This window comes from Carettochelys insculpta, chromosome 22 (genome assembly GCF_033958435.1).
Source record: "Carettochelys insculpta isolate YL-2023 chromosome 22, ASM3395843v1, whole genome shotgun sequence".
Lineage (NCBI taxonomy): Eukaryota > Metazoa > Chordata > Testudines > Carettochelyidae > Carettochelys > Carettochelys insculpta.
In genome coordinates this window covers 5285013-5312453 of record NC_134158.1, presented here as the reverse complement: position 1 = coordinate 5312453, position 27441 = coordinate 5285013, and the positions used below count along the sequence as shown (strand labels likewise).

Below are 27441 nucleotides of genomic sequence, written 5' to 3'. Positions count from 1 at the left end.
CCCAGCGGCCCCGCCCCGCCCCGCCCCGCAGGAGCCGCCGCCGCCAGGTGACTCTGCCCCCCCGCGCTGCCCCCCGGGCCCCCGGCTCTGCCCCCCCGTCCTGCATCCCGCCCCGGGGTCTGGCTGGGTCCGCGCGCTGCCCCCCCTCGAGCACGTGCGGGCCGGGGGCTGAGCCCCCCAGTGCCCTGGCTCCCTCCAGGCTGGCGGGTGCCTGCAGGCGGCGGAGTGCGGTGCCCGGGCAGTGCCCGCCGGGCTGGCCGCGGAGAGGCCGGGAACCCCCGGGGCAGGGAAGGAGGGGCCGGGCGCAGCCCCGCTCGCCCGGGGCCCAGGGAGACGAAGTCCCAGCGGCACAGGTGCGAGGCGGGCTGGTAGGATGCCAGGGCCAGGGCCAGGGCCAGGGCCAGCCAGAGGAGGCAGAGAAGGGATGTGATCGCTCCCTAGAGGCGCCCGCTGGGGTGGGGGGCCGCTCAGCAGGGAGAGGGACTCCTCCGGCTAGGGCAGTGCGGGGCAGGGACACATGGGGACAAAGGAGCGGTGACAAACTCAGGCGCGGAGTGGAAGGTTTCTGTCCTGAGAACCAACCGCTGCCTGTGGGCGGGGGAGAGCTGGGTGACCTAGGCGGGCGTTGGCCCCTGGGGTTGCATGTGGCGTGAGGGGACGGGCTTGGCTGCCCTTGGGGGTCCCTTTGCCCGGCTCAGGAAGGGATTCCCCCAGTGCATTCTGGGAGTCGGGGGTGTTTTTAGGCGGTTTCATCTGATGTATTCCCCCGGCTGGAGACGGGGCGTGGGCAGGCTTGGGGGGGCGCTGAGCATTTCCTCTCTCCCAGCAGCCTGATCCTTGCCCCACGCTTGGGGTCTGGCTCGTCGCCATTGGTGGGGCAGGGAAGTGACTTTTCACCGCTCTCTGCCGTGCCGGTCATGTGCCAGGGACTGTCCTTGTATATCGCACCTCCTCATTCCCCTGCCATTGGCGGGGTCTCAGGCAGTGGCTCTGCTCCAGCCCTCCTCTGGCACACAGGCGGCCAGTCTTGAATGCTCAGGCGGGTTGCTGGCCTTTGTGTGCCGAGGCTCAGTGGTGGTGGTGGTGGCCTGTGATAAGCAGACCGGGTGCCCCAGTTGTCCTGTCTGGAATTAAACTCTGTGGTACCAGGGTGGGGCATAGCCGGGCTGGGGGGTAACAGACCAGCAGGGGCAGGGGGCAGTAGCCACACTAAGCTGCCCGTCCACAAAAGCCCAATAGAATTGAAAGGGGGTTATGTTTGCATAAACAGACATGCATTTGCATTTGCACGCTTCCCAGCATAAGTTAATTTGGTGATCAATTTCTGTCTGACTTCTCGCTGTGGACGCCGCCCTGGTTCCCTTGAGAAGGTGATTGTAGGACACAGGTCTTGTGATTTTCCACCGCCCCAGCAGATGGGGTGGTTAGCTGCCCCCTCTGCGGCTCCGTTCCCGAAGCCGTGGGGAGTGACTCCGGGTGCTTGCTCTGTCCCAGCAGGTGATGGGATGGTGAGTGAGAATGAGGAGGAGAAATCTCAGCAGGAAGGTGCTGAGCCGGCCGAACGGTGCGGGACGGTGTCGGGAGGAGGTGACGGGGATGTTTCCCGGAGGCCCGAGCGGGGAGAAGCCTGTGAGAGTCAGTGCAAGCCAGAGGGGGAGCATGGAACCCAGCCGGAGGAGAAGCTGGGTAAACCCGCTCGTGGGAAGAGAGGAGACAAGAACCCACACGCCGGTGCCCAGCAGCGGAACCCGGCTGAGCAGAGATCGCTCACCTGCGGCAAATGCGGGCAAAGCTTCCCCTGCAGCTCTGCCCTCAGCCTGCACCAGCGCAGCCACAACAGCGCCCGGGAGAAGCCCTACAAGTGTGAGGAGTGCGGGAAGCGCTTCAGCCGGAGCCTGAACCTCGTCATTCACCAGAGAGTGCACACGGGCGAGAGGCCCTACAAGTGCCCCGACTGCACCAAGTGCTTCAAGAACAGCTCCGGGTTCCTAAGGCACCAGCTCGCCCACACGGGGGACAAGCCCTTCATCTGCCCTGACTGTGGGAAGTGCTTCAACCGCAGCTCCACCCTGGTGACGCACCAGCGCACCCACACGGGCCAGCAGCCCTACAAGTGCACGCACTGTGGGAAGGCCTTCAGCCAGAGCTCCAACCTGCTCAGGCACCAGCGCACCCACGGGGGTGAGCGCCCCTACCCCTGCCCCGACTGTGGCAAGAGCTTCACCCAGAGCTCCAACCTCATGACCCACCAGCGCATCCACACGGGGGAGCGGCCCTACAAGTGCCCCGAGTGCGGGAAGGGCTTTGTGCAGATCGCAAGCCTGCTGTCCCATGAGCGAACCCACGTGGAGGGGAAGCCTCACGAGTGTCCCGAGTGCGGGAAGAGGTTCCGCTATGGCTCCAGCCTGACCTCCCACCAGCGCACACACACGGCCGAGAACCCCTACAAGTGTCCCGACTGCGGGAAGAGCTTCCCGCAGAGCTCCAACCTCAGCCGGCACCAGCGCATCCACACCGGCGAGAAGCCCTATGAGTGCCCCGTGTGCGGGAGAGGCTTCATTCAGAAATCCAACCTCTTCGCTCACCAGAGAACCCACTTGGCAGACAGATCTTCCAAGTCCCTTCCCAAATGAGGCAGAGCCTGGGTGTCACCGCAGAGGCTACAGTGCTGAGGGGAGCGTGATTAGAGCTTGTTCGTGGCCTTTTAACTTGTGGGGTGAGCTTAGCCAGGTCTCCTAGGCCGCGTGAACAGGCTGGAATCCAGACTCATTTGGGCTGAGCCGAAATTGGTTAGGTCTGGTCTCTACAGAAGAAGTTGCCAAGGTCTCAGGGCCTCTCCAAGGCCAGGTGTACACTAGACCTGAAAGTCGATCCTAGACATGCAGTTCCAGCTGTGAGAATTGTGCAGCTGGAATCGACATGGACTTATCTGGCCGTCCTCAGTGAGGGAGGTCGACGGGCAAAACTCTCCCATTGACGTCCCTTACTCCTTGTGAGAATGAGGCGTAAAGTGGTGACTGTTGAGCCCTGATAGTTCAATATCGCACGTCCCCTCTAGGCCCGTGCAATCAAACCCCAGAAGATCGATCCTAGCTGGGTCGATCTCCCAGTAAGCATAGATGTACCCCAAGCAAAGAAGTTATTCCAGAATAAGGGAGAGTGTGACTGTAAAATATTACCCATATCCCATAGTAACTGCACATGGATGCTTCTGTATCTGGCGCTGTTTTAGGATAGTCGTTCCCCATGTAGACGTGCCCTAAGTAAAGGAGGGCGAATCTGATTTAGTCGAAGTGGCACAACTGTCAGCGTGGATGCTCTTAAGTTGTTTCCAACTTTGCTTGACTTGGTTTAGCTTCAGGTGTTTGTACCTTTCTCATTAGACCTGGGGGAGTTTGTGTGGGGATAAGGACATTACTGGGGCACTGGCCTCCACTCCTGTCAATGGGGTGAACTTCGGGGAATTCAGGTTAAAAAGGACAGGGGCAGACATAGTCATTCACGGTAGGTAGAGGGTAAACAATTAAATGTCACCGAACCCAGCAGAATCTACAAACTTATTGTAGGTGATGGAATAGATGGACGTGAAAGGAACAAACAGGAACCACCAAATCTACGTCGTTACTGAACCTTTCCTTGCTGTGCTGTGCGGTAGCTAGCCCAGTGACCGCATCATTGTCTACTGTTGTTACCCCCTCCCTCCCAGCCCCTTCACCCAGCTACCATTTGTAACCCCCACCTGCCTCTTTTCCCACCCTGGACCAATGTTATTAAAGTTGTTGAAACGTGTTGAGAGGTGAAGAGTGTGACCTGATTTTTTTCGCAGAATTGACTGGCGTGGGGAACATTGGCCTTTGGGATGAGGTTGAGGGATTTTTTTTACCCTAGCAGAAGTACACTCTCCTAAGGTGCCCGTTCCTTGAGCAGAGAGCTCGTGGCAAGCAGAAGTCCCTTCCCACACAAAGCTCCAAGAATTCTCAACTTTCATTTCATCCCTAATCAGGACAAACCAGCAGAAAGCTCAGAATTTTTCAAAAAATTCAGTAGCCAGAAGATGTTCATTTTTTCATTGTTGAAATATTTTTGTAAGCGACAAACATTTCATTAACATTTCATTAACATTTCATCCCAGTGCATCTGATGAAGCGGGTCTTTGCCCAGGAAAGCTCATGCTCCGAAATATCTGTTAGTCTCTAAGGTGCCACAGGACTTCTTGTTCTTGAAGATACAGACTAACACGGCTGCCCCTGTGATACTTGAAACATTTCATTGTAATGTTGTAATTCAGCTGTATTTCGTTATGTTCTACTATTAGAGACACATCAAAATTTGGGCTGGAAGCAACGGCAGTCCAGTCCCTGGAGCTGAGGAATACTTAAACCATCTCAACCTGTGTTTAAAAATCTCCAGGGATGAGGATTTTAATCTGATTATAATTAATAGTTACAATGATCAAATCAAATTTAAATATTTCAGTAATTTCCCACAGAAGATTTTAATGTAGTTAATGAGTTCCTGAAAAACACTTTGATTTAATAAAATCAACATCTCGTGGAAAGACATTCCACTGGAAAATAGTGTGAACAGCTCAACTGAAGTGGCGAAACAAGGCTGTTTTTGACTTGTTCTCTGACGACAGAAAGGCTGTTCTTATCATTTTTGTGGACTGAGATATTTCAAAGAAAGAGGAATAAGCTGTGTTACTCCCTCCCAATTTTATCACCAGTCTTGCAGTCCTGGTGGCTTATTAAAACCCTAGCTCCTGGAGTTCATGAATGAATCTCAGCTTCCACTAGTAAGAAGCAACATGTATTATTTTCAACAATCACAAGATTTGAAAAAAAAATCACATGATCCTGGGGGACTATGATTTTTGAACACTGGATTTGGCAGTTGTGAGATGGGATGGATGTAGCTAAATGCCAACTGAGACGAATAGCTGTGTTCCCCATCGGGCAGGGGACAGACCAGTCTGAGTGAGAAAGAAGAAGGAGGCGAAACTGAGGGGAAATGGAAAGTGATGTTCAAAGCAGCAGGTGCACATTGAACGAGACTAGCTGAAGGAATACTGAGGGTGAAAGCCTGGGCCACAAGTTAAGTGTTCTGCAAGCCTGATTCAGCCGCAGTGACAGACTGACAACTCACTGCTCTGGTGGGCGGCAGAATTACTCAGCAGGTCAGAGAAAAGCATCCCTCTTCCTTGGGAAGGTTTATTTTGGGCACCTCAGGACACCCACTCATTCTTGCTGAGTCCACAGATGGAGTCTGGAGGGGGATGCTTGTTCTGAGATCAGGCTGTGAGAAAAGACCCAAGTCGAGCCAGGTACACAAAAGGGAGGATCCTGCTCTGAGCCTTGCCCTGTTCAGCCGTGTCTACACGTGCATGCTATTTCGAAGTAGCGGCACTAACTTCGAAATAGCGCCCGTCACGGCTATACGTATTGGGCGCTATTTCGATGTTAACATCGACGTTAAGCGGTGAGACGTCGAAGCCACTAACCCCTTGAGGGGATAGGAATAGCGCCCTACTTCGACGTTCAACGTCGAAGTAGGGACCGTGTAGTCGTTGCGTGTCCCGCAACATTGAAATTGCGGGGTCCTCCATGGCGGCCATCAGCTGAGGGGTTGAGAGACGCTCTCTCTCCAGCCCCTGCGGGGCTCTATGGTCACCGTGGGCAGCAGCCCTTAGCCCAGGGCTTCTGGCTGCTGCTGCTGCAGCTGGGGATCCATGCTGCATGCACAGGGTCTGCAACCAGTTGTCGGCTCTGTGGATCTTGTGTTGTTTAGTGCAACTGTGTCTGGGAGGGGCCCTTTAAGGGAGCGGCTGGCTGTTGAGTCCGCCCTGTGACCCTGTCTGCAGCTGTGCCTGGCACCCTTATTTCGATGTGTGCTACTGTGGCGTGTAGACGTTCCCTCGCAGCGCCTATTTCGATGTGGTGCTGCGCAATGTCAATGTTGAACGTCAACGTTGCCAGCCCTGGAGGATGTGTAGACGTTATTCATCGAAATATCGCCACATCGAAATAGGCTACTTCGATGTAGGCTTCACGTGTAGACGTAGCCTTTGTTTCCTAGCAGTGAGCTACTGGGTGTGTTTGTTTCCTGGGCTGTTTGGTTGTTTGAATCTGAGTTTCAGTTTGCTAGGCTGATTGTCTGTGTGAATTTAATTGCAGTTACTGTGGCAGTTAGTGTGTGTGTGCCTGAGCCCCTCCCACTGTGACTCACTGGGGTAGGAGGGACGAAGGAAGAGAAGCCTTCAGAAGCCAGAGGCCAGTGGGAGCATGACCAGCCAGGAGCTGTAAGCAGGGGGCTGATAAAAAGGGAGTTTGCTTTGGGGGAGCCCCAGATTATCATTTGGAGTTTTTTTTATGGTTTTGTTTCTCTTCGGCCCTTCCAGTTGACTCTAATATTTTTTGAGGGAGTTCTCTGAAGAAAGGGAAAAATGGATAGTGACGAGTCTACTGACAAGTCAGCTGTTGTGACCAGCCCTGCATCTGCTATGGTTGTCTTCCTCACAGAAGACAGAAGGGATTTCGTCTGCACCAAGTGCGAGATGGTCGCCATCTTGGAAGACAAGCTTAGAGGACTTGAGATGCAAATATCAACCCTCCAGTCCACCAGAGAAGGTGAAGACTTCCTCAACAGAAGGCAGCATCTAGTCCTGCAGGCACAGCAGGCTGAGCAGCAGGTGAGGGCACTACAAACTGAGGAAGAGACTTGGCAGCATATAACTTCCAGGAGACGAAAGCCAGTTTAGGTATCTCCAATTCTTGCAGAGGTCAGCAGCCACTTTCAGGCTCTCTACACGGATGATTTGGTGGAGAATGCAGTGGCAGAGACCTCTCAGAGAAGGGATCAGAAGAAGACCCACTGGCTGGAAGCCATGGGATGCGTAGTCCGAGGGATGGCAGCTCTACAGCCACTGCCCCCAAGAGAAGAAGATGGGTGGTAGTGGTTGGGAACTCCCACCTCAGAGGGATGGAGTCATCCATCTGCTGCCCAGACCTGGAATCTTGGGAAGTTTGCTGCTTACCAGGAGCTAGAATCCAGGAGGTGATGGAGTCTGTTCCAAAAATCATCGAACCTGCGGATTATTACCCCTTCCTACTTCTCCGTGTAGGAACCAATGACACAGCAAAGGGTGACCTTGAGCAGATCACTGCGGATTATGTAACTGTGAGACGGAAGCTCAGGGAATATGGAGCACGAGGGGTGTTCTCGTCCATCGTCCCTGTTGAAGGAAAGGGTCCAGGTAGAGATCATTGAGTCGTGGAAGTAAATGTGTGGTGCTGCAGCTGGTGCTGGAGAGAGGGATTTGGTTTCTTCAACCCTGGGATTGTGTTTCAAGAGCAAGGATTGCTAGAAAGTGACAGGATCCACCTAACAGAGAGAGGAAAGAGCATCTTTGCGGGCAGGCTTGCAAACCTAGTGAGGAGGGCTTTAAACTAGGTTCGTCAGGGGAAGGTGACAGAAGCCCTGAGGTAAATGTGGAAGGAAGAAGGTACAACAAAGGAGGACCACTCGTTTGAAAGGAGAAAGTCGGCCAATCAGATTATTATCTAAGGTGTTTGTACACAAATGCAAGACGGCCACGAAACAAATACGAGGAATTGAGGCTCTGCACAATCAAAAAAGTATGATGTGATTGAAATAATGGAGACTTGGTGGGCTGGCTCCCATAACTGGAATGCTGTCATGGAAGGACAGGCGGGGGAGAAAAGGAGGAAGAATTACGATTTATGTGAGGGAGCAGTGTGATTGCTCAGAGCTCCGGTATATGGAGGGAGAAAAGCAGTTGAGTGTCTTTGGGTTAAGCTTAGAAGCGGAAGCAACAGAGGAGATGTTGTGTTTAGTGTCTGCTATAGGCCACCAGATCAGGGAGATGAGGTAGACAAGGATGTCTCAAGACAGCTAAGTGAAGCTTCCAAATCACAGGCCCTGGTTCTCATGGGAGACTTTAACCACCCAGACATTTGTTAGGAGACCAAAACAGCAGCACACAGACAATCCAGGAAGTTTTTGGAGAATGTTGGGGATAACTTCTTGGTACAAGTGCTGAAGGAACCAACCAGGGGCTGTGTGCAGCTTGACCTGCTGCTCACAAACAGGGAAGAACTAGTAGGAGAAATAGAAGTGGGTGGCAACCTGGGCTGCAGCGACCATGAGATGGTGGATTTCAAGATTCTGACAAAAGGAAGAAAGATGAGCAGTAAAATAAAGATCCTTGATTTCAGAAGAGCAGAGTTCGACTCCCTGAGGGAACTGATGGGCAGGATCCCCTGGGGAGCTAATGTGAAGGGGAAAGGAGTTCAGGAGAACTGGCAGTACTTTAAAGGAGCCTTATTGAAGGCACAGGAACAATCCCGACCAATGAGCAGTAAGAAAAGCAAATATGGTCAGCAACCAGCTTGGCTTACAAGGGGAGTCCTGGGGAAGCTTAAACTCAAAAAGGATGTGTGTAAGAAATGGAAACTTGGACAGATGACTAAGGAGGGGTATAAATATATGGCTGGAGAATGCTGGGCAGTAATCAGGAAAGTGAAAGCACAACTGGAATTGCAGCTAGCAAGGGATGTGAAGGACAATAAGAAGGGTTTTTACAGGCATGTTAACAGTAAGAGGGTTATCAGGGAGGGTGTGGGGCTGTTACTGGATGAGGGAGGTAACCTGGTGGCAGATCACGTGGGAAAGGCTGAAGGTCTCAATAGTTTTTTTGCCTCAGTCTTCACGGACAAGGTCAGCTCCCCGACTACAGCAATGCAGCATGGGAAGGAGGTGGGCAGCCCTCGGTGGGGAAAGAACTAGTTAAAATCTATTTTGTAAAGCTAGGCACACACAAATCCATGGGTCCGGATTTAATGCATCCAAGGGTACCCAGGGAATTGGCTGATATTATTGCAGAGCCTTTGGCTATTATCTTTGAAAACGCGTGGAGATTGGAAGAGGTCCCAGATGATTGGAAAGAGGCAAATGTAGCCCCCATCTTTGTAAAAGGAAAAATGGACAATCCAGGGAACTATAGACTGGTCAGCCTGACCTCAGTCCCCAGAAAAATCCTGGAGGAGATCCTCAAGGAATCCATTTTGAAGCACTTGGCAGAGGGGAAAGTGATCAAGAGTAGTCAACATGGATTCACCAAGAGCAAGTTGTGTCTGACCAATCTGATTAGCTTCTGTGATGAGGTAACTGGCTCTGTGGACATGGAGAAGTCAATGGACGTGATATACCTTGACTTTAGCAAAGCTTTTGATACAGTCTCCCACAACATTCTTGCCCATAAGTTAAGGAAGTATGGACTGGATAGCTGGCTTGATGGATGGTCCCAATGGGTAGTAGTCCATGGCTCAGTGTCTGCTTGGCAGGCAATTTCAAGCGGAGTGCCCCAAGGATCAGTTCTAAGGCCAGTACTGTTCAACGTCTTTACTAATGACCTGGATGAGGGGATGGATTGCACCCTCAGCAAATTTGCAGATGACACTAAGCTAGGGAGTCAGATAGATACATTGGAGGGTAAGAATACAGTTCAGTGTGACCTAGACAAATTAGAGGGTTGGGCCAAAAGAAATCTGATGTGGTTCAACAAGGAGAAGTGCAGAGTCCTGCACTTGGGATGGAAGAATCCCAAGCACTGTTACAGGCTGGGGACTGACTGGCTAAGTAGCAGTGCAGCAGAAAAGGCCCTGGGGATTACAGTGGATGAGAGGCTGGAGGAGAGTCAACAGTGTGCCCTTGTAAGCTAATGGCATATTGGGATACATGAGGAGAAGCATTTCCAGCAGATCTAGAGAAGTTATTTCCCTCTGCTTGGCACTGGTGAGGCCGCATCTGGAGTATTGCCTCCAGTTCTGGGGCCCCCAGTATAGAAAGGATGCAGATGCATTGGAGAGGGCTCAGCAGAGGACAATGAAAATGATTAAGGGGCTGGAGCACGTGACCTGTGAGGAGTGGCTGAGGATCTCTCAGCCCTAGAATTCTATGAGTCTGTGATTCTCTAAGCTGGCAACATCGATAATCTGGCATGATTTTAGTTAGGGAGTCAACAGTTTACCAAGGACGTGGCCAACTTTTCTGTAGTCCCATAAAGTTTGTTTCTAGCCACCAGTCCTGGCTCTCAGTATTTTGTGGTGTTACTGAGCTGTAATTTACTCCTAAATATCTTCTCAGTGCCCAATAAGCAGCAAAAGTGTTGGTAATGCTGTCTGGCAAATTCTCTCCTCCTGCACCAGTCAGGTCCTGAGGCTGCTGGATTAGAGAGATTCAGCCTGTACAACCCTGGGTTCCTTGTGAACAGGAGCGTTTAATTCTCAAACTCAGGCTCTGGCAAACGAGCATGCCAGGGTATGGTGCCTTTTAGATGTCTCCTGAGAGAAGGTTAGGATGGAAAACAAAACTCAAGATCTGGACAGCCAGGAACTGCAGAATAGGGGTGAAGCCTCCCCACTAACGCAGCCCCTTAACTCTGCCTCAGGAAGGGAGAGCCCTTCCGTCCACTTCAGCCAATGACCAGCAAATCCTTCCACACTCAATGGCGGTGTATGGAACCCACAGCAAAGGGGCAAATCTCAGCTCTGGGCTTGCATGAAATCTGACCAGATAATGATCTCCTGGTCTAGGCTGGCCTTAAACTCTACCAATGTTGGTGACTGTAGGGGTGGGACTTATTGGATGGGTGGAGCTCAGAAGAATGAGCCACTTTTCTGTCCCATTCTCACTCATGGATGGGGACAACCCCTTGATCAGACCTCATGGCCCCTGAGCTCCCTGCTGTATCCCTCTACCAAGGGGTTCCCAAACTTTTTGGCATCACGCCCCCTTTGGATTTTTGAGAAACCCTCGTGCCCTCCCAGCTCGTCTTTACTGCCATCCAACCCCCGTTAACGAAAACTTCACTTCGTAATTTAAAATAAACACAAAAACTTGATATAAAAGTTATTTTAAATGAAAAATAAGCACAAATGGTTTTCTTGGCCGTTGTGGGTGCCTGGTGTCGCCCCAACTGGCCAGCTGCCCGAGCCCTGTGCTAGTCGCCAGAGCTGCCCACAACAGCTGCCTGCCTGCCTGAGACCTGCACCGCCAGAGCCGCCTGCTCAAGCCCCACACCACTGGGGCCAGTCAGCCACCCAAGCCCTGTGCTGCCAGGACTAGCTGCCCACCCACCAACTGCCTGCCCCAGCCACCCACCCAAGCCCTGCAGTTCTGGGCCCACCTGCCAGCCTGAGCCACGTGAGCCCTGCGATTCTGGGGCCAGCTGCCCACCTGCCAGCCTGAGCCATGTGAACCCTGCAATTCTGGGGCCAGATGCCCACCTGCCAGCCTGAGCCACGTGAACCCTGCAATTCTGGGGCCAGATGCCCACCTGCCAGCCTGAGCCACGTGAGCCCTGCGATTCTGGGGCCAGCCGCCCACCTGCCAGCCTGAGCCACGTGAACCCTGCAATTCTGGGGCCAGCCACCCACCCGCAGTCTGAGCCACGTGAGCCCTGCTATTCTGGGGCCAGCTGCCCACCTGCCAGCCTGAGCCACGTGAGCCCTGCAATTCTGGGGCCAGATGCCCACCTGCCAGCCTGAGCCACGTGAACCCTGCAATTCTGGGGCCAGATGCCCACCTGCCAGCCTGAGCCATGTGAGCCCTGCAATTCTGGGGCCAGATGCCCACCTGCCAGCCTGAGCCACGTGAGCCCTGCAATTCTGGGGCCAGATGCCCACCTGCCAGCCTGAGCCACGTGAACCCTGCAATTCTGGGGCCAGCTGCCCACCTGCCAGCCTGAGCCACGTGAACCCTGCGATTCTGGGGCCAGATGCCCACCTGCCAGCCTGAGCCATGTGAGCCCTGCAATTCTGGGGCCAGATGCCCACCTGCCAGCCTGAGCCATGTGAGCCCTGCAATTCTGGGGCCAGATGCCCACCTGCCAGCCTGAGCCACGTGAGCCCTGCAATTCTGGGGCCAGATGCCCACCTGCCAGCCTGAGCCACGTGAACCCTGCAATTCTGGGGCCAGCTGCCCACCTGCCAGCCTGAGCCACGTGAACCCTGCAATTCTGGGGCCAGCTGCCCACCTGCCAGCCTGAGCCACGTGAGCCCTGCGATGCTGGGGCCAGCTGCTCAAGTCCCGCAAGCCAGCCACCCACCCGAGCCCCTCCCTTCCTACAAAGCCAGGCACCACCAGCCCCCCACTCTTATCTCATCTGCATCCCCAGAACCATGCAGCCCCAGCCCCCCCATCTAACCCCATCCTCCTCCTCATCTCCCCCCAACCCACTCTCACGCACCTTTGCACGTGGGTCTGCACCAGCTGCCTGCTTTTCATAGCAGCTGTGCTGGGTCACTGGCAAACACTGGCTATTTCTTCAGGTGTGGGACATTACAGGGGTCTGGTCACCTCGTGCCCCCAGGAGCACCGCCCCCCCGCCCCCCCCCCGTTTGGGACCCATGCTCTGCCAGAAACCTGCAAACAAACAGTTCTGCTTGGAAATGGAGCCACAGTGCATCATGGGAGCTCATGCTCTGTCGTTTGTCCTCCCACACCCTAAGGGCCTTTCCCAGTGGCTGCTGTCCAGGGCACATGGCCACACGCTGTAGGCACCGGCGGCGTTCCTCACTCCGTGGTGTGTGGCCTCGCCTTCAGCTGTATTCAAAGGCACAGTGCTGGAGGAGCTGCACCTGTCATGCGATTCACGTTGCTCTGTGTGGCTGCCCTGTCACTGGTCTTTTACCACCCTTTGTCAGCAGTGATTTGATAATTACTTCCAGACTGTGGGTGAAACTGTTGCACAGAGTCAGGCCTGGGCCTGATCCCTGCAGAGCCCCACGGGTGGTTCCCACGCATGCCCCTCTTTGGCTACGTCTACACGTGCAGCCAACATCGAAATAGCTTATTTCGATGTTGCGACATCGAAATAGTCTATTTCGATGAATAACGTCTACACGTCCTCCAGGGCCGGCAACGTCGATGTTCAACTTCGACGTTGCTCAGCCCAACATCGAAATAGGCGCAGCGAGGGAACGTCTACACGTCAAAGTAGCACACATCGAAATAGGGATGCAAGGCACAGCTGCAGACAGGGTCACAGGGCAGACTCAACAGCCAGCCGCTCCCTTAAAGGGCCCCTCCCAGACACAGTTGCACTAAACAACACAAGATCCACAGAGCCGACAACTGGTTGCAGACCCTGTGCCTGCAGCATAGATCCCCAGCTGCTGCAGAAGCAGCCAGAAGCCCTGGGCTAAGGGCTGCTGCCCACGGTGACCATAGAGCCCCGCAGGGGCTGGAGAAAGAGCATCTCTCAACCCCCCCAGCTGATGGCCGCCATGGAGGACCCAGCAATTTCGATGTTGCGGGACGCGGATCGTCTACACGGTCCCTACTTCGACGTTGAACGTCGAAGTAGGGCGCTATTCCTATCTCCTCATGAGGTTAGCGACTTCGACGTCTCGCCGCCTAACGTCGAAGTTAACTTCGAAATAGCGCCCGACACGTGTAGACGCGACGGGCGCTATTTCGAAGTTGGTGCCGCTACTTCGAAGTAGCGTGCACGTGTAGACGCAGCTTTTGAGGCCTGCTGGTTAGCCGGTACTCATCCATTTGCACTGCACGGGGTTCATGTTTAGATTAGAGTTGTTGCTGCTCAGGACGACTACACCCGTGTTCCCACCTCACGCTCCCTTCACGGCCCCGGCTCCGGCTCCAGAGGGAATTCCCTTCTCTTGAATATCTCCAGTGACGGCGATCCCACAGCTTTCCCGGGCAATTCACTCCAGTGTTTACTCACCCTGACGGTTAGGGAGTTTTTCCTAATGTCCAACCTAAACTCCCTCGCTGCAGTTTAAGCCTGTTGCTTCACTTTGTACCCTCAGAGGCTTCCTCCTTGTAACAACCTTTTAGGTACTTGAAAGCTGTTATCTTGGCCCCTCTCAGTCTTCTCTTTTCCAAACTAAGCAAACTCAATTCAATTCTCTTTCAGAGCTCCTGTTCTCCAGACCTTTTGTTATTCTCGTTGCTCTTCTCTGGACCGTCTCCAGTTTCTCCACATCTTTCTTGAAATGTGGTGCCCAGAACTGGACACCATCCCCCCGCTGAGGCCTAATCAGTGCTGAGGAGAAAGGAAGAATGACTTCTCATGTCTTGCTTACGACTCTCCTGTTAATGCAGGGGACTACCTGGGTAGTTTCCAGCAGTCACAAGTTACAGCCTACTGCTTCATAAACTATCACATTTATTCTTATTGTGGCAGCATTACAGAGAAATCATATCAACAATTAAAGGTCCTATCTGCAAGCTAAAATCTCACCAGATTTCACCCAGCAGCCTGACTGAGCCTCCAGGGGCCAAAGTCCTGCTGGTCAAAGAAAGCAGATTTTGTTCTCTGATGAGGTTACCCCTTAGGGCGACAACAGTAAGTAGGCGTGTAACACACTTGCACTTTGTCAGGCACCTCTGAGAGCTGCATTCTCAGCTCTGCTGTACATACCCGTATGTCTGTGGCCTGAGCTCAGCTTTCCAGCTTTTCGGTTCCTCGGGTTGTGACTCAGTGTCTGGGTCTTTCTCAGGTCTCAACACTTTGTGCACAGCCTGGGCAACGAGCTTTCCTTTCCTCAGTGTCTCAGGTGTCAGTGCTTTATTTCTGTGACATGCACCGAGTTTCCCCATTCTTAGCTTCCATGGTCAGTGTGTGCAAGGATTGGGCAGTGAGGCTGGAGTGGTACACTCTTAACAATGTGTCCTCTGCATGCAATGCTGCACAAAATCACGTCTGATTTTCTCTCCGTGTAGGGCGGTGGGAAAAACATACTCCCTCACTCCCAGGGATTTAAATCAGATGAACATCCTGGCCTATGTAAAAATCCTTCAGTAGGAGACATGGAAAAATCTGGCCCTTCATAAACTGCCCTGAATGAAGCCCTTTCCTAGTCCTGCCAGCATAATATTTTCTTGCAAGCATTTGGAAAATTTCCAAGCTTGAGAATATTGTTTCAGAAGATACTACGGGATTTTCTTTTCATTGTTTGTTTAATTGTATGTTTCCCACAGGAAGCTGCAAAGGCCCCGTCCTTGGCAGGAGGGACTCTGAGCAGGCTTTCCAATTCCTGGGGCAATCCAGCTGAACAGGGCTCCTGGGTGATGCTTTCCCTAGGATAGCCATCGGGCCCCTTGGCTGTAGAGGCAGGGAGGTACTGAGCAGAAGCAGAGCCCCTGGAACACCAAAGAATATTTTTCATGAGAAAAGCCTATGAACATTTTCTTTAAAAATGTGTTGTCCGACAAAACCAACCAGCAACATCTACAGCAGAACCCAACTGAAGTAATGTAGCCGGGTACCCATAGCAGTGAAAAAGTAGCATTGTATCTGGGTTAATAAGAGACAAGAGAGGCCATGGCTGTGTGTGTCCCAGCGCGGGCGCACAGCGGCGAGTTGTTCGCAAGACACAGTGGAAGAAACCCTGGAGCAGGCGGGCGGACTGGCCTTGACACAGGGCGCTAGGGAGACCGCTGCTGGACGCTTGCTGTGTTCTCGCTCCCCGGGAGGGAGGCGAAGCGCTGGATTGTGCTACGCAGCGCGGTGGTGGAACCTCCATCCCTGGAGGTCTGTGAGTCGCGGCTGGACAAGGCCCTGGCTGGGATGACTCAGTGGGGGTTGATGCTGGACGCGATGACCCCTGAGGTCCCCTCCAGCCCGAGGACTCCCTGGTTGCGGGCGGGACCTGGGGCATTTCCTGCCTTTGTCCCGCAGAACAGCGCTGCTGGCCCTGGACGTCCCCGGGGCGCTGGCGGGTGGAGCTGCGGCCGCCAGGGGGCTCCGCTGCTGCCGCTTCTTCCAGCGGCTCTTTCTGGGGTTGGACTTCCCGGGTCACCGCCGCCGCCTGGTGCGCCCGGAGCCCGCCCGGCCGCCCGGTCCGAGCCCCCCCCCCAGCGCCCCCCGCCCCGCAGGAGCCGCCGCCAGGTGAGGGGGGAGCCCGGGGGGGCGGGGCCGGGAAGTGACTCTGCCCCCCACTCCCCCCCCAGCCAGCGCCGGGAGAGCGACCGCCCCGCGGGGCCGGGCAGGGGCAGCGGGAGCGATGGGGGCCCCGCCCCGCCCCCGGCGGGGGGAGGAAAAGCCGGTTCCTGCCCCCCTGGTCCCCCCCCCGCGGGGCTGTGCCGCAGTGGGGCGGGGCGGGGCGGGGGAGCCCCAAAGCCTCCTTGGCCCGGGGACTCCGTTGCTGGGGGCGGCGGGTGAGATGTGGGGGGCTGAGCCCCGGCGGGCGGGCGCTGCACTGAGGGGCCCGCCCCGCGTCCACAAAATGCCCCCTCGGAGCCCCCCCCAGGCCTGCGCCCGCGGGCGGGATCTTACCGGGGCTGGGGAGTAGGTGCAGCTGGGCGGGGTCCGGGTGCCGCGGGGGCGCTTCCCCGGGGGCAGTGCGAGCTGGAGGCTGGTGCGCCCGGCAAGCCCGTCTTCCGCTCCCAGCCCGGCCGCTGGCCTGGGGCCTGACCCTCTCCGTGCCTCGGTTTCCCCATCCGTGCCCGAGGGATCGTCCCGCCGAGCTCTTGCGGGAAGCGCCGCGGGAACAAAGGGGCGCAGCAGTTAAGGGGCGCCAGGCCCTGTCGAGTGTGAGATCAGGGATGGGGCTGGGTGCAGGACCCGCAGCCCCATGTCGCATCCACCAGCGAACGCCCCTGGGGGTTTGCTGTGTCGCGACCCAGGTAAGGCGGTTGTAACCACACCCTCGGTCCCTCTCGCAGTAGCAGGAGAAGCCCCTTGTCGGGCAGCCTCTTCGGGGCATGGAAGTGGGACAGACTGTCCCTCGGGGACGAGACGTCAGTGGGCTGGAGCTGTTCTTACAGCCTGCTCCCAGTTCCCTGCGGCGCAGCTGCAGCCTGTGGGGGTGGGGGTGTTGTCTGGTCCCCATCTCTGGCCAGGGCAGCTCTCAGGACTAGGACAAGTTGTTCAGGACAGTCAAAAGCAAAACAGATTGTGAAGAACTGCAAAAAGATCTCAGCAAACTGAGTGATTGGGCAGCAAAATGGCAAATGAAATTGAATGTGGGTAAGTGTCAGGTAATGCACGTTGCAAAAAATAACCCAAATTACATGTACTACATGATGGGGTCACATTTAGCTACGACAGATGAGGAAAGGGATCTTGGACTTATAGTGGATAGTTCTCTGAAGACATCCACGCAGTGTGCAGCGGCAGTTAGTAAAGCAAATAGGATGTTAGGAATTATTAAAAAAGGGATCGATAATAAGACAAAAGATATCATACTTCCCCTATATAAAACTATGGTACGCCCACATCTCGAGTACTGCGTGCAGCTGTGGTCTCCTCACCTCAAAAAAGATATATTGGCATCAGAAAAGGTTCAGAAAAGGGCGACTAAGATGATTAGGGGCTTGGAAAGGGTCCCATATGGGGAGAGGCTAGAGAGACTGGGACTTTTCAGTTTGGAAAAGAGGCGATTGAGGGGCGATATGATAGAGGTATATAAAATCATGAATGGTGTGGAGAAAGTAAATATAGAAAAATTATTTACCTTTTCCCATAATACAAGAACTAGGGGACACCAAATGAAATTGATGGGTAGTAGGTTCAAAACTAATAAAAGGAAATTTTTCTTCACACAGCGCACAGTCAACCTGTGGAACTCCTTGCCCGAGGGGGCTGTGAAGGCCAGGACTCTATTAGGGTTTAAAAAAGAGCTTGATAAATTTTTGCAGGTTAGGTCCATAAATGGCTATTAGCCAGGGATAAAGTATGGTGCCCTAGGCTTCAGAACAAGGGCAGGAGATGGATGGCAGGAGATAAATCACTTGATCATTGTCTTCTGTTCTCCTTCTCTGGGGCACCTGGCATTGGCCACCGTCGGCAGATGGGATGCTGGGCTGGATGGACCTTTGGTCTGACCCAGTATGGCCATTCTTATGTTCTTATGTTCTTATGACAAAGAGTGGCCGGGATCCTGGGAGGCTGGTGGCCGGGATGCTGAAGCTCACTCCACTTAGTCTGTTCTTTCTGGCTTGTCCTGCCAAAGTCTCAGGAGACGCCCCGGGGTGGGCATGGGCAGAACAGCCCATCCCCTGAGGGCTTTGTGCACCGACATGCCCAATATCCGACACGCCAGCCTGGGTGCGCTGGGATGCAGCTCCGCATCCCCTGTTTTCACCAGCACTCAGGTCCAGACCACACCAGCCTCAGTCGGTTCTCTGCACCGGTTCCCGTCACTGTTGGACGTTATGGCAGGCCCCCGACTCACGCAGAGGTTGCGTTCCTGGGCAACCACGCGCAGGCCACATTTCATGTGAGTGGGGATGGGGACAGGGTAGGGGCCCTACTGCCTTTGGGTCCCCCCGGGCCTGGGCTGCGAGTGGTGGAGGGGGCGCAGCGAAGACAGGGGCAGCTCCCTGCCTGCTCACAGCACTCACCCTGCTGCCTGGCTCCCGGCTCCCTTCTGCTTGCAGGAGCCAGGAGACTGACCAGCATTGCTGCACCCGGCTCCTGGCTGTGCCTGGCCCTCAACTCCCGTGAGCAGCAGGGAGCCCGGAGCCAGATACAGCCGCTGGGAGCTGGGAGTGCAAGGGCCTGGCTGTGCCTGGCTCCCAACTCCCGTGAGCAGCAGGGAGCCCAGAGCCAGGCGCAGCCGCTGGGAGTGCAAGGGCCTGGCTGTGCCTGGTTCCTGGCTCGCTGCCACTCGTGGGAGGCAGGACACTGCTGATTTCGACTCGCGTTATTCCAAGGGTCATGCCAGTCGACATGGTGTAAGTCAGGGGTCTGCTGCGCAGTTTGTTGTGAACTCTGAGGGAAAGGTGCAGTTGCAGGCCAGCTCTCTCCGGGCACAGAGAGCGAGGGGAGGGCAGGGAACAGGGCAGAGGCTGGGTGCAGTGGCCGCTCCTGTCCTGGCTGTTTGGAGCAGGCCAGAGGGAGAACTCTCTGAGCCGTCAGTGGGTTGGCTGTCAGTCCAGCCAAGGCCCTGATGCTGCCCCAAGCACGGAAGGCTGGAGAGCTTGGCATGTGGGCAGAGACCTGGTACCCGGGCAGGTCTGTGTACATCGAGGAGGGGTGGTGCGGGGCTGTGCTGTGGGGCTGTTGGCTGCAGGAGATAACCCAGGTCTAAGGGAGGCTGGGACAGGCTGTGGCCAAGCTGGCGGGACCATGGCTGGAAGCTCTGAGTGCGTTATCCTCGCTGTTCCAGGGGCTGGTGACCTTGGCGGAGATGGCTGTGTATTTCACTGAAGGGCAGTGGGCTCTGCTACATCCCCATCACGGACTCCTCTGCAGGGACCTCCTGGGTAAGGCTTCCTGTCCCATCGCACATCAGGAGCTGGGGTCCCTGAACCCCCGGGCTGGGTTTGGATCTCACCCCTCAGCACCAGTGAGGGCCAGCTGCATAGGCCCCAGACGCCGTGTGGGGCCCACTGTCCCCCACAAACCTAGAGCACAGGGAGACGGTGGTAGGACTCTTCTCCTACAGCCCACGCTCCCAAGTGGGACAAATCCCTCCGGGCCCCTGTCTCCTCCCGTAGAAGCCTGAGCACTGCAGGGACCTGGCCTGAGCCCCCTGTCTCTGCAAGTCCCTGAGCTGACGCTGTGGGGACTCAGCACCTCTCCCCAGGTGCTGGCCTTCCCCAGCCGCTCCGGGCGCGTTTCCCTGGCTGGTTCCCCACCCGAAACGTCCCTGCAGTAAAAGAAGGGTTGGCCCAGGTGCGCTGCAGCGATCCCCCAGTCCTACAGGTGCAGGGGGACATGAGCCGCTTGCTTTCCCCCAAGCAGGATTTCCTGGTGCCAAGCCCCGAGCGATCTCCCAGCTGGAGGGAGGCGGAGAGCCGTGGGGCCCGGATCTGCAGGCCTGCGAGGACCCGGTGATCCTGACAAGCGCCTGCACAGGTGAGGGAACGCGCCCGGCTGCTCCTAGCCGGCTTCTGTCCTCGTGGCCCATGTCACTCGCGGGACGCAGCCCTGTCAGCTGCCGGCCTGGGCCGCCCCCTCCCCTCCAGGTTCAGCGCCTGGTACTGGTTTGTTCTCCCTGTTCTGGCGTCAGCCACTCTGAGGACTGACTCCAGCCGGGTGTCTCTGCCCCAGCAGGTGCCGGGCCGGGCAGTGACAGCGAGGGGGAGAGCTCTCGCCTGGGAGGCCCTGAGCCAATGGCGGGAAGTGCCGACGGGGACGTCCTCCAGATCCCTGAGCGGGGAGATGCCCGTGAGGGTCAGCACAGCCCGGCCAGGCAGCCGGGGGCCCGGCCCGGGAAGGGGTTGGCTGAGCCGTCTGGCCGACCCGCGAGCACCGCCCGTCAGAGAGTCCCTGGCGAGGAGAGAGCCACCACCTGCAAGGAGTGCGGCCGCCGCTTCAGCCGCAGCTCGAACCTGCTCGTCCACCAGCGGCTCCACGCGGGCGAGAAGCCCTACAAGTGCCTGGACTGCGGGAAGAGCTTCAGCCGCAGCTCCCACCTCATCACCCACCAGCGGCTGCACACGGGCGAGCGGCCCTACAAGTGCCCCGCCTGCGGGAAGAGCTTCAGCGACAGCTCCACCCTCATCACCCACCAGCGGCTGCACACGGGCGAGAAGCCCTACAAGTGCCCCGACTGCGGGAAGGGCTTCAACCAGAGCTCCAACCTGACCTCCCACCAGCGCACCCACACCGGCGAGCGGCCCTACCGCTGCCCCGAGTGCGGCAAGAGCTTCAGCGTCAGCTCCTACCTCATCCGGCACCAGAAGAGCCACACCGGGGAGCGGCCCTACCGCTGCGAGGCCTGCGAGAAGAGCTTCAGCCAGAGCTCCAGCCTCATCACCCACCAGCGCGTGCACACCGGCGAGAAGCCCTACAAGTGCCTCGAGTGCCACAAGTGGTTCCGCAACAGCTCCGACCTCATCCGGCACCAGCGCACCCACACCGGGGAGCGGCCCTACCGCTGCCCCGACTGCGGCAAGAGCTTCAACCGCAGCTCCAACCTCGCCACGCACCAGCGCACCCACACGGGGGAGAAGCCCTACCGCTGCCCCGAGTGCGGCCGGAGCTTCGCCGTCAGCTCCGCCCTCATCAAGCACCAGCGCACCCACCGCGAGGCGAAGCCCTACGACTGCCCCGACTGCGGGAAGAGCTTCGTTCGCTGCTCCAATTTCCTGACGCACCGGAGGATCCACACGGGGTAGAACCTGGCGCCCCCTGCTGGGGGTGAGCCGGGCTGGCCGACGCAGGGCGCCGCCGCTCACTCGGCGGGGCCTGGGGCTCTGTGTTGCACCGGCAGACGCCGTATCCAGGAGGGGAGGGATTGTTTTGTCTGGGTTTCAAACACAGCCTCAGCACACGGCACCGCGGCAGCCGGCTTCACCCTGGAAACCGGGATTCCTCTGGGCCGTCTCGCTGTTCCACGGGGGCCTGGGAGGGGGGGTAAATGGTGCTGGCTGTGGAAACGCAGCTGGCACCCGGAGCGTGAAACCTGCCTGCCGAATCCAGGGCTTGGGAAGCGCGCGGGGCTGCGGACGCCCCCGGGACAGTTTGTCTGCACCGGTGTCAGTCTCAAGCCCAGCGCTGCCTGGCCACGGGCCGGGCCTGCGGAGCGTCAGCGAGCACGGCCCCGGTTAGCGGAAAGCTCTGCGGGATTTAAAGGTCTGTTGTGTTCTGGTGGCACGTGGCAGCTGTCACCGAGTCGCGGGGGCTGGTCTGGGTCCCAGGCTCTCAGCCTGGTGGGAGTCTTCCCCTTGGCGGGCCAGCCCAGAGGCGCACGGGGACAGGCCTTCAGACCACCTGCCGTGACGCCGAGCGGCCCGTCCCCCCCAGGGTGACAATGCCCTGGCTGCCCGACGTGGAGACTGGCAGTCCCCAGGTGAGCCAGGGCAGCAGAGGTTGCCGTGTGGTCTAGACTGGCCACGCCCGTCTCTGTTCCTCCTCTGGCTGGCTGCCCAGGGGAGCGCTCCAGGCCAGCCCTGTCCCCACTGCTCCTGAGCTGGGGCCTTTGCTCTGCCTCCCTGCCGAGAAGTGGGGAAACAGCCTTTCCTGTGGCCCAGCCACCCCACCCACGCAGGCTGCGTGACCCACCACCTCGTGTCCGCTGCGCTGCCGCAAGAGCGGCATTTTTAACCCTTTCCCATCCTCTGGGGCCCATGCACAGAACAGAGGGAAACTGAGGCGCCCATGGGACCCTTGAAGACACTACAGAACGTTCCCGCTGATTGCGAATTCGTGTCTGGGACTTGGGGCTTCGTTACACTAGCTCAGCCCAGAGCTCCTCAGCCAGCACTCAGCTGCGTTCCACGGCCGGCAGCCACGCTCCCACCGCTGCTCAGGCGCAGGCGGCGCTCGCCGGCGTTCGCACAGCCTTAGAAATGGTTCTTTCAGCCTGTGGGGAGAGTCCCGGAAGCGCTTCGCGGCCGGGTGCCTGGCCTTGCGGAGCCCGTGTGGCTCCGAGGGGTCACCACGTTAGTCTGCACCCCCAAAACCAGCAAGGGGTCCTGCGGCCCCTTAGCGACTACCAGCTTTCTAAGGGCGTGAGCTTGGGTGGGTCAAACCCACCTTGTCAGGTGCACTGGAGAGGGAGAGAGCGTCTCCCCTCCTTTGGGGTGCTAGCGGGGGAGGGGAGTAACCCCTGGGTCCCAGCCAGCCCCTTCTGTAGCTTCTTCCTGGCTTCTGACCCAGCTCATGCCAGACCTGCGCACCAGGGAGCACCCGCGTTCTTTCACCTCTGGGTCCTGGCTCAGGGGTTCCCAGCGTTTTCACGAGTGCTGACCCCCATTCACCCCCAAATCATTCACAGACCCCCAGTCGCCCCCCAAACCATTCACAGATCCCCAGCAAAGCTCATTTGTCTGGTAAATCGATCCAGCCCAGTACTGAGGATTCAGTGTTCTAGTCATAGGATCCTAGGGCTGGAAGGGACCTCAGGAGGTCATTGAGCCCAGCCCCCTGCTTCAAGCAGGACCAACCCCCCCACTAAGTCATCCTGCCAGGACCTTGTCAAGCCGGGACTTAAAAACCTCCAGGGTTGGAGATTCCACCACCTCTCTAGGCAACGCATTCCAGTGCTTCACCACCCTCCGGGGGAAGGAGTTTTTCCTAATATCCAGCCTCCTCCTCTCCTTCTGTAACTTCAGACCATTGCTCCTTGCTCTGCCGCCTGTCACCACTGAGAACAGTTTCTCACCCGCCTCTTCAGAGTCCCCCTTCAGGAAGTTGAAGGCTGCTATTAAACCACCCCTCAGTCTTCTCTTCTGTAAACTAAACAAGCCCAAACCCTCAGCCTCTCCTCATAGGTCATGTGCTCCAGCCCCCTACTAATTTTCATTGTCCTCTGCTAGACCCTCTTCAGCGCATCCACACCCTTCCTACACGGGAGGGCCAGAACTGGACGCAATACGCTAGTAAAAACCTCTTCCCCTGTTCCCTATCGAGGGGGCTTGAGTTATGGGGAGGGGGCGGGGGGCCGATTTGTTTTAGCTTCTCGCACTCTGCCACGTCCTCTTTGAGTTCTGGTGTTAATAGGAAAGCGGCTTGGTGAGCAGCCTGTGTGCGCAGGGCTGTGTGGAGTCCAAGGGCAGCCCGGATATTTCCGGTGGCTGCTCCTGCTTCGCTCTAGGATTGTGCTGCACTGGGCTGGCCAGATCCCCAGCCGGCCCATGGAGCTGCCGAGAGCTACAGCAGCCGAGGCTCTGCTCCCCTCTGCCGTAATCTAACTAAAATCACCGCCCAAGACCCGCACAGCGCATCACAGTCCCTTACCTAGGAAGGTAAATGCGAGAGCGAATCCCACACGAGGGCTTGGCTGTGCTATGGGGCTACAGCTCATTCTGGAGCACAGATGCAGACTCCAGAGAGGCAACATCTCCTCTGAGCACCGCTGGGGGCTGTAGCATTGTCAAACCTTGGTTTTAGGGCAGACCAGGCCTCAGCCCTGGTGCTGATTCGGTGCTGGAAGGCCCGCGTGCAATCCTGTGCTGAGTCTGGGATGACAACCTGCCTGGGGAAGGGAACGTATTCAGGTTATCTGGCAGACAGAGCCTGAGCCTCGGGGAGAGGCCACCCCCTTGTTTGCTTAACGTTTCTTGTGGCTCTGGAGGGAGTGCTGGGATTCCACAAGGCATCACTCCAGTGCTGAGCTGGCAGCTAAGTTTCCATTCTGAGCCCAGTTTTTGTCCCGGATTTAAGATAACGACAAAAAGCATTTGGACCTCAAAATTAGTGCATTACAGTGTGGATCGAGAGACAGATTTCCTGCAGGCCTTGTAGTCAATCGGACAGAGATTCTCAAATTGGGACTTCTGGAAAGTGCACTCCATAGACACGTGCTGCTGAGGAAACGTATTTAACTAATTTGCAGGAGAAAGAAACGAACAATGGTAGGAAGATAACCAGCCTCCCCTGCAAAAGGTGCATCTTTGTCCCTGAGCAAAGCCCTGTTCAACAACAGGCCGGACGCTCAGCCTGCTGAAGCACAAGGAGCAGGAGAAATCCACACCAGTACTGGAATGCAATACGTGGTCATTATGCTTCAGAGTGAACAGGCTCTTGTGTGTCAGCGCCAGACACCAGCGACGTTCCAGCAGGCACAAAGAGAAATTCTACCCCAGATTTCTAAGCACCATGACGCTCCCTGCAGCACCACTCTCGGGGTCATTGGAGCACAAAGCCCACTCCCCACGACCAGCTGACGATCCGCAGAGAAGGGGGTCACTAGTAGGTAATTTGACAGTGACAGGTAATTTCCTTTTCCTCCTTTATTTTCCTGCTAGATGTACCTTGGACTCTGTTCTTTCCCCTCTGCGCCATCTGGGGAAGTGGATTCACCCAGGAAAGCTCATGGCCTGAGACATTTGTTTGGCTCTAATGTGCCCCAGGCTGCTTGTTTTGGAAGTTTTCCTACTGGTTAACCCATCAGCTCGGACTCCTGCCCAAAGGCCAGGTGGGGGCAGGGGCAGGTGGGTGCCAGCACAGGGCAGGTTAGTAACTGCCTGGGCATCTCCGCACCTGTCCGTACATTGGCGGAGGTGACCCTGTGGTGCGCCCACGAGAGGCAGGGAAGATTCTTGTGTAAGCAGGGCGGGAAGAGCTGCAGCCCTGCTCTTTACTGGGACGGTGACCCGCAGGCAGTGCAGGAGTGGAAGGGAGCCGCAGGACAGACGGGGCAGTGCCACGACGGAGCACCCTCTCCCTGCTCCAGAGAGAGACTTGCTGAGCTTGGGCTGAGTCAGGGCGTTACCACCCCAGTCACAAACACCGTCTGAGCTCTGGAAAGCGCGAAGCGTCTCCGCCGCAGCACTGGGCGATTCACTGGCTCTCAGTGCGGTCGCTGTGTTAGGCCGTAACTTCACCTTAGGCCTGGGGCACCTTAGAGACTAACGCACGTCTCAGGTCCTGCGCTGGCGAGACGTCTAAAACCTCTGGGCCCTGAGCCAAGACCCTTTTCCTGCTGCTTCTCGCCGAGGGCCAGGCTGCCACGCCAAGCATGGGCTGCGTTAACCCTGCGACTCCAGCCTGCTGCACAGGGGAGAGAGGGAGGCTGGGGCTGACGGGAAGGGAGCTGGCGCTTTCATGGTCTCCTGCTGAATCTCTTCCTGTTCGTGTCAGTAATACCCACTGGAACCGGGACTTTAAGCCGGCGTTGGCTACGCCCGGCTTAGGGCTTAACCAAGCACCTTTAGACTCACCTTTGAACATGTCCCTCTGCCTGTGATTGGGCGTTGGCTGTGCCACTCAGAGTCACCGTGGCGCCGCCGCTTTAGCTTTTGCCAAAAGGTTGAGCAGCTCCGCAAACACCAGCCGGCCGGGCTGAGGCGAAAGCGGCCGCGTTTCTGAACCCTGTGGATGAGCCAGAACTGTCTGAGAACCAGATGAGGTTGGCCGAAATGGCACAACTGGGGTGAATGGTTTGTACACCCCCCCACCACCACATATAGTGTCCAACCACCTCGGCCAGTGGCCAACGGTCCAGTGACACTCCTTCAAATGGGGCTAGACAGGTCTTCTCCTGAGGGCAGGGCAGGGCAGGGCAGGGCCCGCAGCAAGCCCTGGAGAAACATGGGGCAAAGCTGCTATCATGGCTGTGACTCGGAGTGTGAATATAGCAAGCGCTGCAGTCGCACAGGGGGCCGCCTGCCTTTCTGCCAGTGTGTGCACAGGAAACGGACATCCAGCCAAGGTGACCCCGGAGCAGCAGAGGACGCACAACTTCAGATCGGCCGTTCTAGGGTCTGCTGCTGTTGTGGGTCAGACAACAGTGCAGCAAGTCAGTGCATCAGTCCCCTTTCAGCTGGGGTACCCGGAAGAAACAATGAAGCTCCTCTATAGAACAAAGCAGCTGAAACCTCTGACCAAAACAAAAGTACCTGCCCCAGACAAGCCCTTGGGAACGCGGGCTTGGTGGGGGGCAAGGTGCGGGGGGGATTGGCTGGTGTGGTTTTTGTGTCTGTGGAAGAGAAGCAGCAAAAAGCAGCTGAGAGAGGGCAGCGAGAAAGCCCCGGAGGCAGCTAGCAAAGGCGCATGCCCTGAGCCAGGCCAAGGGAGAGCCTGGAGGTAGAACGCCGACGCAGAGCGCCTTGGAGCGGTGAGGAAAGCCATGGCCTCCTGGTGGGCTCCTGTTTCAGGAGAACTGGGCTTGTACGTGAGTGGCAGACAAACAGGATTGACTCACCCTCCATTTCTCCCCCTACGGGTTGAGCCTCGCTCATCTGGCACCCTCAGGACCTGACTGGTGCCAGAGGAGAGCACGTGCTGCACCATGGGAGGGCAATATTGTCCAGCACATTGCCAACCTTTGCACTGCTGCTGGGCTCTAGACCATGTCTAGGGGCACATGCCAGCTACATAACTGCGCAGACCCCTGCCAGCCACAAACAACCCTGGTGGTACCACAGGAAACTTGGCCACACCCATGTTAAGTGTTTGCCCAGCCAACTGCAGTCATGCTGCATCGGGGACGTTGCTGGATGAGCGAGTGCTGGTTTAGCAAGGTTCAGCCTTAGACGTGCCTCACTGGAGCCTAGAAACTGGTTACCACCTTGGGTGGAAAAGGTGTAACATGGGTTAATGAGGCTTTAGCCCAAGCAGTAGAAGCTCCTGGGTCATGATCCTACACTGGACACCTGCAGCTGACCCCAGTGGCATCGGTTTATGGGCAGCTAGGATCAGTGAGGAGCAGTCTATGCTGCTGCTTGATGTAGCTGGAGCTGCCTAGTGCAGGCTAAGGAGGTGTATCAAGGCATCTCTCTCGCTCTCCTCTGGCCTGAATTGCCTGGACGCACCAAGAGCCAGCTACTGGTGCCAGATTTTTGGAGGGTCAAGAAGGCAGCCCCAGCTGTAAGATCCCTGGCTGGGGGAATACCCAGCAGCCCCACAGCTGGGAGGCTGCAGTGGCTGCGAGAGAAGGGATGCTGTGCCCCAGCTGGCTCCCAGCCATGGGGCTGCTGGGGTCCTCTGGTTCCTGGCAGCTGGGGTTCCTGCAGCTGGGAGCTGGCTGGGATGTGGAGCTGGGGCCTGGAAATTTC

The 27441-nt window shown here is 56.8% G+C and overlaps 1 protein-coding gene across 4 annotated transcripts; it reads left to right on the top strand.

Annotated features, from left to right (window-relative positions):
- LOC142024867 (uncharacterized) lies at positions 1-26487 on the top strand. Of its 4 annotated transcripts, none has more exons than XM_075017161.1 (4): positions 15859-15937; positions 19161-19257; positions 19739-19852; positions 20048-26487. In XM_075017161.1, the coding sequence occupies exons 2-4, from the start codon at positions 19182-19184 to the stop codon at positions 21115-21117; spliced, it is 1260 nt and encodes a 419-aa protein (XP_074873262.1). In that variant the 5' UTR covers positions 15859-15937; positions 19161-19181; the 3' UTR covers positions 21118-26487. The 4 variants fall into 4 exon arrangements, with proteins under 4 accessions (XP_074873263.1, XP_074873262.1, XP_074873261.1 ...); XM_075017160.1 differs by lacking the exon at positions 15859-15937 and adding an exon at positions 17748-18269 and having other exon boundaries at positions 20051-26487; XM_075017159.1 differs by lacking the exon at positions 15859-15937 and adding an exon at positions 17748-18269.
- Positions 26488-27441: the final 954 nt, after the last annotated feature.

What these genes read in the sequence shown, in the direction of transcription:
- LOC142024867 (XM_075017162.1), top strand. Translation starts at nt 1,506, where the DNA reads ATGGTGAGTGAGAATGAGGAGGAGAAATCTCAGCAGGAAGGTGCTGAG. An exon ending in CTCACCAGAGAACCCACTTG is followed by an intron (nt 2,601 to 20,259) that starts GCAGACAGATCT and finishes ACCGCCCGTCAG; the next exon opens with AGAGTCCCTGGCGAGGAGAG.